This window comes from Acanthopagrus latus, chromosome 4 (genome assembly GCF_904848185.1).
Source record: "Acanthopagrus latus isolate v.2019 chromosome 4, fAcaLat1.1, whole genome shotgun sequence".
Lineage (NCBI taxonomy): Eukaryota > Metazoa > Chordata > Actinopteri > Spariformes > Sparidae > Acanthopagrus > Acanthopagrus latus.
In genome coordinates, this window is record NC_051042.1 from 19848440 (window position 1) to 19860503 (window position 12064).

Here is a 12064-nt window from a genome sequence, read left to right on the forward strand (position 1 = left end):
TGTGTTTTCTGTCTTCGGTCGTTCAGTCAGTGTGGGTTTCTCTTCTTTCTTGTTGTTGTCCCGTCTTATAGATTTGCCGAGAGGATGGGAAGAGGGCTTCACGGACGAAGGCGCCAGCTACTTCATCAAGTGAGTGTGGCTCGTGAGCGTTGTTGCATTGGCTTGACCGTGTGAAATGTGATCCCATTAGCTGTTTGTTTCGTGTGAAAAAAAGTGCTTTCATTGCACGGTTCTGACACGTCACTCAAACTAGATTAAGCTGCTTTATGTTAAACATGACATTTAATCTGTAGAAAAAAAAAAACAGTATGCAAATGACAAACGACACTTAAACGCACCAGCATATGGATTTAACACACAGGGGGTCCCAACTGATAGGTGAAAGCAATTACCTCTGGCTGCATAGTGAATGGAGAGTGGCAGCGCTGGGCAGGACAGGAGGAAGGCTATTAAAATTCTCCTCACATCCTCCATGCAGGACCTCTACTCTCTCTATTAGATAGGTGTGCCGCCTCGGTGTGCATGTGTGTGGCAATCTGTGTGTGTGTGTTTGATAGAGAGACTGTAAAGGTTGCAGGAGAGAGGGGTGTGACCATGTTGGTGACAGAGATGTATAGCATGATTGCGTTATTGAAGCAATGAGGACGAGGATCTACAAAGTCACAGACTGCGGTGTTGAAGTTTATTTGTCAGATTCGCACGTGCCCTTCACACATCATCATTTTCTAGGAGTCAGGTTCGAGCGAGAGGCAGCACGCCGTCGCTGACACATTCCCCCCTCACGTTGAGGCATGGATGACTTAAGGGTTGTGTGCATTACATTTGCGTTTCCATCTGCAGTACTAGGATTTTTGATTGGATCAGATGGTTTCTGCTGAGAATAGCCCAGGACTCGGGAGCCACCACCGAGTCATGCTGAAAGCAGTCAAATAAGTCTGGCTAATAGTGACGGACAGAAAGCCTACTGTAAGGCGAAGAGCAGACAGAATCTTCATTGGTGCTGCATCATTGTGGATTGCACTGACTCCTCCCCCTGTAGCTTGTTTAAGGTTTTGTGGTTCCACTACCCGTAGTCCTGTTGTGGCCCTTTTAGTTTGCCCCATTTGTTCCAGACAGAAGGCCTGTATGGTCAGGTTTTATATCCCCAGAGCTGCAGTCCTTCTGGGGTTGACAGTTACGAATCAGAGGCCTTGGCCCACCGACATGCAATGCTCAGACACCAGTTTGGAGCCCTGATACGCTCTTCATCTTAGGAAATACCTGCACTCAGAATTACGTATAAAACAGTGTGGTAAAACAGATGCTATAAAAAACATGTATCACAAATTATACAAACAGGCTGCACTGTGCCAAAAGCCACATCTAAAGGCATTCTGGCATCCAACCATGTGGTCCAACTAACACATTTGTTGTCAATGGCACTTATATTGTGCACGGGATAAAAGCGGTTGCTGTTTCTCTTGTTCTCACACTTTTTCCCTGTAAGAAGCAAGAACAATGCAACAGTGAGGTTGTGTGATATATGGTAGCCTAAATGTCAAGGCTGTTAAATCAGTCGACTACTTGTTGCCCAGCTGGCTCGGTGGAAGGATCCTGTTTTCTCTCCTGTTCCTGGCTTGTTTCTTTTGTTTTCGAGAGCTAATTTCTTGGTGTCAAATGCTGGTCAGGAGCACACCCAGACTGTTATTTTGTACCGTTTGTCTTGTCTTGAGCACAGCTGACAACTTTCAATGTGTTTTTCTTGGTGCTTGAAAGAAAGTCAAGTCATTTTGTGTTCGCCAGAGTGGGCAAAAACTGCTGAGTGATTATTTATACAGCCTAACTGTATTGTGAAAAATTGCCAGTGCAAAGTTATCTTGCCTGTCAGCTCTGGTAAAAAAGCTTGAATCATGTGACTTTAATTATGTAACTATCTGACATCATTGGAACACATTGATAATGAGACAATGCTGTAGTAATGATCAGAGTATTAGCTACAGCACAACCAAATGTTTTGGGCTTATGTTGATACATCTATAAAGGAGTAAAAAATGCCCACATTAATACATCTGCTGTAAGCTTGCTGCAGGAGTCTGTGTTGCTGGTGTTAGAAGGTGGTCGGGCGTACACTGATTACATTACCTGCATTTTGTGACAACAGTGTCTCAAATGCTGATAATGGCCATTGTTTTACTCTGTAAATGCATGGTTGATTTTTGAAGAATAGTGCTGAACAATGTCTATTCAAATTCAAAATAAAAGTCAGCTCTTGTTTTGCCAAAGATTTGTAATGGGGGCAGGATGTTTTACAGTGACAGTGCGGTAAGTTAGCAGTAAGTTCTGAAAGTTTATGTCTCAAATGACATCACTGTGCTAAAACAGTTGACTTGCTGGGGATATCATTATTTTGAATTACCTCTCGGATATTATGTAAGCCAACATATTGATGCGAGCTCTAGCATTAACATTGTCTATATCAGCAGGCCCAGGTGTGAAAATGTTGTTAAAAACCATCAACTATTATACTGTATGACAAATGGATTGGAGTTGTTTAATTCTCGAAGCAGTGTGACTAGTCTCATATTGAAGTTTAGTGTTCATATGGATCATTAGTCTGAGAAACAGCTGATTGGTGCACAGCTCATCTTAATGTGAATGTGACTGTTTATTATTCCCTTGTGATGGAGTAGTGTCATTTTCTCATTGTGGAGGAGTGTATCTCAGGTGGTTCATTTGATTTATTGCAGATCTGGATGCCAGGTTTCTGTATTTGTCCCATGTGTCTACTGGGTAATTATAGGTGTCACATGTGTCGAGCTCACCTGGCTTTTTGCTCTATCACTCAGCTAATGAAGCTCAGAGTGAATACGCAGGCCTTGTTAATTTATTACTACTTTGTTCTTAAAAACACAATTTAGTCTGACAGATTGTGTTAAAATGTTAATGTTAAAAACAGCTTACACTCATGGAATATTTTAGCGGCTTTGGGTTGTTAATGTTAGCTTGCAAAACTCAATCACTAAAGGGAGACAGTGAAGATTGCTCCAGCTCATTGGGATTAATCCTTATGATCACATTAGAAAAATTGGAAAGGGACTGGACAACTTGGACTGTGGCCCTAGTTTAGACTATTAAAATCATCACACGTGTTAGATTTTAGTGTATTACTGGCTACAACCCAACCTTTTAAAAGACCTGTTAACGCTACATCAACAACTCCAATTAGCACCGAGTTGATGTGAGTTTATTTCTCTGCCCCAGGGTTCAAATCATAATAGTTTTTGTTTGGTTTCACAGGCATATCATTTTCATGTAAGCATCAGACATTATGAGGAGCAGATCAGATTTGTAGCACGTAGCAAGAAGCTTCTTTTTAAACCAATTTTGTCCATCTCCAGTTGTCCAGGAAGTCTTACAGCAACAAACTCAAGCTGGACTGAGGTCTGCATGGTGCTGCCGTGACAACGGTCAGTGGATCTGGTTGTGTGTTGATGGTGGAAATTAGCCGAGGTGGAGTACAAAGGAAGGGTTGTTCAGTCGCTGCTGCTGCGGCAAATCTCAAATTTATTTACACCTCATTCTCAACCAACCTGAACTATCTGTTAGATGTGTGCCGTGCTTCATTTTGCTCCAGCAGTTGGAGGGCTAAAGCTTTTTTCAACATCAAAGCTCTGGCTAAGAAGGATTATTATTATTTATATATGATAAAATATCATTGAAATCGTGCAGCTTGTGAGCAGTTTTTGTTTGTTTGGTTTAAGTTCAGTAAAGTTATAGTTAGGGCTGCTGCTGCACAATTAATTGCAAAATCGGCATATAACTACATGCAATATACAAAGCGCAACAAGCTACAAGTATTTGGTAAAGGTGAAATAACAAAACAGGATTATAATTAAGTCCTGTAGAGCTGCAGAAGTGCCCTGGTCTACAAATTCTGTTCTCCAGATGTGTGTTTGGTACACATCACAGCCACAATGTCACGTCATCATGTTTTTAAAATTGTGATGCTAAAGTTAACATTCCCACTAACTGTGAAACTTATGTCACAGTATTCATTTTATGATGTTTTGACCCTATTGGGCAGCCCTACTTATAGTAATGCGTGACACACTGACATTAACCCATCAATAGACTGAATTGTGTCAAAACTAACAGGCAAGTTCTGTTGTCATCTGTAGCTTCAGATTGAAATAGAGTCTCTGGCTGTCATACTTCTGGCAAGTCTCAGAGGAAGTGACCCAATTTTTAAAATCATCTTCCAAAATCATCCAGTTACAATCCCTGCAGATGATATGCCACAGATGAAACAGGCCTGTGCGATGTGTCATGGGTGCATATCAATTTATGGCAAGCAAAAGAAGGCTGAAAAGTGCCACGTGTTCAGTTGTGAAGTTGCAGTGCAACTATGTTAAGCTTCTTAACACACTTAAGTTGTAATAGGAGGTCTCAACTATTGTGAACGTAAGTGCACTCACTCATATGGCAGTAAATACATATGTTTGTAACAGATGTCATGACTGGAAGAACAGTTGGAAAGAATGTAAATGAGTATTTGTAATCTCATGATTTGTTCTTGTCATATATAAATCTTCAGATGACCTTGTGTTTAGTAATCTTTGAGTAAAAGCTGGGAAACTGAGTTCAGTGAGGTGTACTCACTTCCACACATCACTGGCACTCACTGAGCATAGGAAATGTGCAATTCTATAGCTCCCTGAGGGAAAGAAATGACCCCACTGAGGTACAATGGTGTCCTGTTGAGGACACAGTTCACATTGTTCAGGGGGCGCATAATGCTATGGGACAGTCCAGGAAGAAGTGTTGATATTAAACTCATATAGATTTCACATAAAACAAAAAGGCAAAACTTTATTCACTCTTCAGATGTAATATCCCCATTCAGGATCATCATGATATCAGAGTTACACCACACAATTATCGTGGCCTAAATAATTCACGATAATGATGTGAAAAAAATCATCATCTTTTACTTGTTTACTGTTAATTGTTTTTTACATAAAGTGTCAACCAGCAAGATGTAGACAGACAATATTTAAGGGGCAAATGTGTTATTTACTCAACATTTTCATCTGTGTATTATTACAATGATATTATTATCATTTTTAAGTGTCACCATTCCCTTTCCCCATCAATATTTTTTGTCATCTTAGATTTTTATGCATGTCCATCTTCCCAGTCTTCTGCTGCTTGTTTTAGGTTGTGCTTGCATTTTGTAACTAGCTGACTATTTTATGATCAGGACAGTATGAGTTAATTAGCCACAAGGTGTTTTGGGAGTTTTGAAGAGGGGCATTTTAATAGAGGCTAAAAAAGAAGTGTTATATCCCTACAGGCCCTTATCTTAAGGCTTTCTTAACGAAGCTCTCTTTTTTTCTGCAAACACAGCAAATCCATACCTTATTGCTTGGATCAGAACGTAATTGCCCCCCCAAAAACAGGACACAAATTAGCCCAAAGTCCTTCAGAACGACCTTTGCGCTTCAATGTCTTAGATTCTCTTATCATGAAAGATATTTATATGTAACTCTAACTCTGGCTTGATCTATTTGGGAACACTGTGTTTCACACTGTCATATTGTGCCTCTCTGACTTTGAAACCTTTATAGTGAGGTGCAACTCTGAGTGTGTTTCTTTATGCTGGACGGTTCTGTATGAGACAACTTGACCACAGTGGATTTAAGATATGAGTTTTTCTTGAACTACTTCTAAAGTATTTTCCCTGCTGGCCCTCCTTTGGGCTCAGGCAGGAAGACAGTCCAGATATGTTTTTTTTTTCCCTTAAAGAAGCAAAGAAGCAGCAGAATCCCATCAGATATGGTCAATGCTCAGATAAAGGCTCAAAATGGACCTCAAACTTGATCATTCACTAATGTATTGAAGCTTAACAACATAACTCACAGACATTAGTCTAAATTTCCTTTGGGTATTGTACACAAGACTGTGTTAGATATGCTAAGTACGCCTTGTGTTTGCTCACCGTAGATGTAAAAGGACATTGTTTGCATATCGTTTTGGAGTGTCATGGTAAGTAATGAGGAAAGATTGAAAACACATGACTGAATACCAATCAGATAGAGCTCTCCGCCACAGGCAGCAGACAGGAGCAGGATCAGTGCAAATGCTTTTGTTTCAGCAAAGCTGAGGTGAGGCTGACACACACAGTGAGGCAGCTGTTCATCTTCTCTGATGAACACATCCGTCCACTGTGTATACCAACAAGGGAGTTATTATATATATATATAAATCTGCTGTTCTGCCTGAGAGTGCCTGTGTATAAACTATGCTTGGATTTTAGAGACAAGAAGGTATGGATGAAATTGGGTTTGTCGTTAGGTTCATCCAGTTGGAACAGATGTGTCACTTAATAAGATCCCATAACAGCAACAGCTTTCCTACTGTATGTGTGCTCCAGTGAGCAACTATTAATTACATGTTTCTACGTTTGCCCTCATACTCGGGCTCAGCATTGCTTTTGGTGACACAGTATCAAGTAATTTCACTCTTTCTTAGACTTTCCCAGTGTATTTGTTTGGAATGGTTATTGTGAGAAACTGCTTCGGAAAACCTTGCAGATCTCACTTTATTTGCTCTGCAATTTCCTTGTCCACAAAGGCCAGCTGTGCTTGTTGAACTGTACCGTAGGAATATATTCTTCAAGTGTCGTCAGACTTTGATAACATCACTTTCACTCTAGATAATGCACCTTTGAATTGTAGGGTAACCGAGTATCCACTTTTTCTACAACAGATGTTAAGCATCAAAGGAACAACAGCTGTTTTTTAAAGCATTACTGGTGTGAATAATTCTCTTCAACTGTCTTGATACACAAGTATGGCTTTTGTTGTTTGGCTGTAAACATTTGCATTGTGTGTCTTTGTACATTCTAAACAGTGTTGCTCTTGTTAATTTATTCTTTTTTTTGTCTGATAGGTTTCTGTTTACAACAGAGATACCTGCACAACGTCAGCATACACATGTTGATATTCAAATTAGCAACCAAGCTGCATTCAGATTAGATCTTGTGTGAATTTGCCTCTGGGAGAGCAGACACGATGTTGAAAATGTGTCATCACCTACTAACTTTAATAATTTATTTGGGCTGCACAGTTATTCTGAATATTACTGAAAATGCAGTATGTCCGAGTGCTATTTCTAAATCACAGCAATCAAGTTGCAATTGTTAAAATATAAAATGCTTGACACAACATTTTAATGAAGTTCTGTAACGCTTTAGAGCCTCCATGATGCACAAATATTGTTCTTCAGATGTAAGAAAACAGTTTTGGTTTGGTACAGACCCTAAAAGATGTCACATCATAATGATAACCAACTGTGACAACATCAGCTGGTCATGTTTTCACCTTGTGAGTCTGTGTGTGTGTCTGTGTGTTTTCATGGCAAAATGTGGTCCTGGGGACACCTTTTGTGGTAGGAACACCTTACCCCCCTGGCCCACATTCATTTTGATGCAGTCATTAAGCTTTTTAAGGTGTTGTAAAGACTCAAATGAACTCTGATTCATAGATGTGTGTAGTCTGACCCATCAGTACTTAGTACTCATTTATTAATGTCTTCTGAATAGTCCAAGGTCGTAATGTCAGTATGTTGATGGCCATCACAGATGGTCTGATCCCATCATAAGATGCTTTCTACTTTTTTCAGGGAAAATAAAACAATGTGATGCGAAAAATGATCATTCCCATTAGTGCTACATATTGCATTATTTGTCAGTATAATGGCAATATGTTTGTTATCAAATAAATGTAATGCCTCGGTTTATGCACTTACGCCCAATTAATAAATGTGTTTATTTTTTGTTTAATATGTACAATATTGTGATTACCATTTGGCTCTGTGGAAACAATTTTACATGAGAAGCTATCATCCTTACAAGTGATTGATCAGGAATTACCCTTTGACTTTGGTCTCCATGAGGCCTCTTTCTTGGAATGAGCCTGGAACACAGTTTTTATACAGAAAATGAATCTTGCAGTCTCGCATAACGTGGTGTAATTGGTTATCTGTACTGGACATTTTGTTTGCTGTAAAGAACAAACTGATTCAGATGAGGATGAGCTATGTAAGGCTTCCTCTATACTCACACAAAACTTGTTATCTTAACAGTCATGCTGCACTTACACAATATCTGCCGTAAACAACATGATATGGATTGGTGCTGCATGTGTGAAACAAGGAGCTCATTGTACAGTTTGTACACCTCACATCAGAGGTTTCAAAAGTCAAAATGTAATTCAGAATCAGTTATTAGTCAGGATAATAAGAAATTATAAGCCAGTAGCCCAACACTGTCTTTGGTGTCAAGATGAATCCCCTTGACTTCATTTCTATTATTTTTTTATATGATAAAATGTTCTTATTTACATCTTTATCAGATAAATAAGTCCTTTTTCCCTCAGTGATTTTTATATCAATGTAGCGTCTCTGCAGACTCGTCAGTGTGAGCTCGTGTATAAACACAATTCAGTGTCTTCCTCTACCTTCCCTCGAGCTGTTTATTGAGACTGTGACCTTCAGCTTAAAATAGATACCCCAAAATCGTTTTTGTCATTCTTGACAGGAAAATCCTGATGGATCCGATTACTCCTGTCTTATCTCTGCAAAATAAAGACATTTGATTCTGGGGGGCATTATTATATGACACTGGATTAAAAAAAAACCCACTGCATTCCAGTAACATGTTGCAGGAAATGCTTTGTCAAGTCCGACAGACTTCCTCCATTTATATTTGAAAATGCCTGCTGGCTGGAAAATGTATTCAAAGGGTTTATTCGTATATGCATTATTCTGTAATGGATACCTCATCACCACACGTTTTTAGAGCTTGCTAATGGAATGATCAAATTATCTAAAGACTAATGCTCTGAAAACATATTTGGTTGTTGGTCATGCTTATTGCAGCATTAAAGTCTTAGTTTTTAACAAGATACCATCACCTGAGTGTGTGCTGCTTCATTTCACTTCTCTTCCCACCGTTGCACCATGTGGGCTGTGCAGGGAATGAAAATACTGAATGAACAGGCTAAATGCCTTTCAAGGTCAAGAGAAGCGCAACAAGATGTACTGCTCTTTTGCCAATCTTTGGCGATGATAAAAATAATGCTCAAAATGGGTTTTTGATTTTCTTCTTTTAATGGAAGAAAGTGCTGGGAGAGAAACACTTCACTTCCCATAACACACAGACACACAGCCTCTCCTTGAGGCGTGATTCATTAATCCTGTGATGGTGGAGACAGTGCACATGTGAACACCGTCTTGAGCAGCAGATGCAGAGATAAGGAAATTGATATCAGGATTCATGGCCATGGAATTGCAAATGGGCTGTTGTTGAGGTAGCGAGTCCTCTCTCTCTCGTGGGATGATTTATGTTGACCATTTGTCATTATCAGTAGATCCTTGTATCACGTTTAAATCATGTCCAGCTTTTGTGTTTGTGCATCTATCTTCATTCCTTGCCTGTTGGAGGTGCCTTGAACTTTCATTTAAGGCCAGAGAGTTTTATAAATAGAGCTGTGTTGTCAATATCATGTCAGAGTTGACTGATTGCGAAGCGTGTGACAGTTAAACAATACATACTGTACTGTACTGACAGGGCCTACAAATTGAGTCGGAGTTTAAAGCGGTGGACTGAATAAAGAGGATGAAAACAAAGGGCAGATTGTGAGTGTGGTACAGGGGATGTTTGTGCTGCAGAGCAGAAAGGAAGCTTTCCATCAGGCCTTGTTTGGACTTGCAATATTTAACCCCAGGAACCTGCAATGAGTGAATACATTAAGAGCTGCGGGCTTGAGGTGTGCTCTGTGTGATGATATACATTATCTCGAATGAGTCATTCAGTGTCCAGACAGCCTGAGCAGGTTTCCCAGTCAGAGCTGGAGCAGAGGGAGTCAGAGCAGAAACAGGGCAGGGGAGATGCTCGAGCTGGGATGGGGACCTACTGTTGCAGCTGCCTGCCCCTTGGCCACGGGACTGAATGGGCTGATCATGAAGCAGAGGTGGTTACTGAGCTGGAGGAGAGGCAGACTGAGACAAGGTAACACAAGTTTGATGGTGTTATCAAAGGAGAAGTTTTTCTTTGTCTTTGTGTTAAAGAGGTGCTTGGTTTTACTCCTAAATGTCTATAACATGCCATGATGTACATCAAATGTAAATTCAAGTGGTATGCTGCAAACAGCATGAAACAGCATTAAAAATCTAATCCAATAGTAAAACAAAAACTTTTTTTTCTACTGGCATATTTCTACATGTTGTTAAAGAAAGAAGCACTGCACCTGAGTCGTTTGGGCTTCCTCTCTGAAAGAAAGAAAGAGTTTGTGTACCCTCCCTCTGATTGAATTCAGATGACAGTTTTTCTGCCGCATTCTGTCAGAGTGTGACTGGAGTCACTGCGGAGAGGTGCGGGTCCCACACTGTTCTCATCTCACCGACGGGTGAGGAGAGATGTGATTAGTTAGCAGCGTCGAAGGTGGAAGATGGATGTTGTATAAAAAGAGAAAGTCTTTCTACAGAGAATATGTGAGACCTTTTTTTTTGTTGAGATACCATATGCTTTTTTATCTGGTCCATAAGATTTCAGGGTTGGGTGTAAAAGTGATGAACACTGAAGTAGACAATATGAATATAAAAGGCAGTAGACAATCTCAAAGATGAAGGTGTAAAGGCATTGATGTTCTGCAGGAACAGAAAATCTCCATTTAGATGAAAAGTGCTTTGGTTGTGTGATTGTATCAATCTGGTAAAATGTAAGATACTGCACAATGAAACTGGGACTACAACTTGCTATCACAAACATGCTACATGTAGAGAATGATCTGAATGACTGTTTTTAGAGTATAAACAGCCATATTAAAGCTGCACTAATCAATATTTTTATATAAGCAATGGATTAAATTAATATTTGTTTCACCATAATTACTTTATTGACTTATGTACAATTATGCAGTAAATGTTGATCACCTCTGTAAAGGAGGTTATGCTGTCCCTGTGTGTGTTGGTTGGCCGGTTGGCTGGTTTGGAAAAAAAGAAACAAAAGCTACTGAACAGATTTCCACCAAACTTTGATGGAGGATGTGTTTCAGTCCAAAACAGACCCCCTTTACTTTTGTGCTGGATCTGCCAATACTGGCCTTCTCTTGGGACTGCTAATCGAGCTGTACGGTGCAGGACTGTGAGCACAGATCCCACTAGGGTCAGAAACATACACCAGAAACCTGCTGGAAGTCATTTTATAGGGCTCTGGCTGTGATCCTGCTGTTCCTCCTCCCACAAAGAAGCAGATGCCGGCTCTGCTGCTGGGTTGATGTCTTTCTACAGCCCTGTCCAGCTCCCCCTGTGTAACAGCCCATCTCATGGTATCTCCTCAGTGCTCTGAGACTGAGACTGTGCTGGGAGACTACACAGCAAACCTTCTTATGAACCACCCATGTGGATGTGACATCCTGGAAGAGCTGGACTACTTGTGCAACCTGATTGGGCTGCAGGTACCACCTCATGCTGCCAGCAGTGACAAGGCCTCTAGCAGAACACAAACTAGAGAAGAATCAGTCAGGAAGGATAAAGAGAGAGCAAGTGTCTGTAACCACCACGTGCAAACCCCTCTCTTTTTTGGGTTGTCTAGCTTTTGCCTCTCCATTGCACACTTTCATTTGCACAAAAGCAGGTGAAATTGAGTCACTATCACACCTGCTTCCTAAATGGATGGAGATATTGCTGAAGTTAAACTGACTTGTTGTTACACTGTTAAGTGTTTTGAGCAGTGTTGCTTCAAAGACAGTGAATATAGGACTTGAATTCATCAGGTGACCAGAAATACAACCCCAGATGCCTGCTAGTGTTCCTCCACATCTGCTGGAATTCCTGAATAGACAAGTATTTGCTTACGGAATTCAACACTACTTTATAAGTTGAAATGATTGCTGCTTTTTTCATCTTGCTCAGTCAAGTTAGGGCTGAGATCAATCAAAGATGCCTTTAACACAAGATGACCTTGAACCTAATTGATATTGTGGCATATCTTAATTGTCCTTTGCAGTGTTTTTTTTCTATA

At 40.2% G+C, this 12064-nt stretch overlaps 1 protein-coding gene across 3 annotated transcripts in view; it reads left to right on the forward strand.

Moving 5' to 3' along the window:
- Positions 1–12064, forward strand: part of plekha7b (pleckstrin homology domain containing, family A member 7b) — a 75710-nt gene that overhangs the window by 1105 nt on the left and 62541 nt on the right. For all 3 annotated transcript variants that reach the window (XM_037095521.1, XM_037095518.1, XM_037095546.1), the window contains one exon: positions 72–129. In XM_037095521.1, coding sequence (XP_036951416.1) covers positions 72–129 — 58 coding nt within the window. The remainder of the gene's footprint in view (positions 1–71; positions 130–12064) is intronic.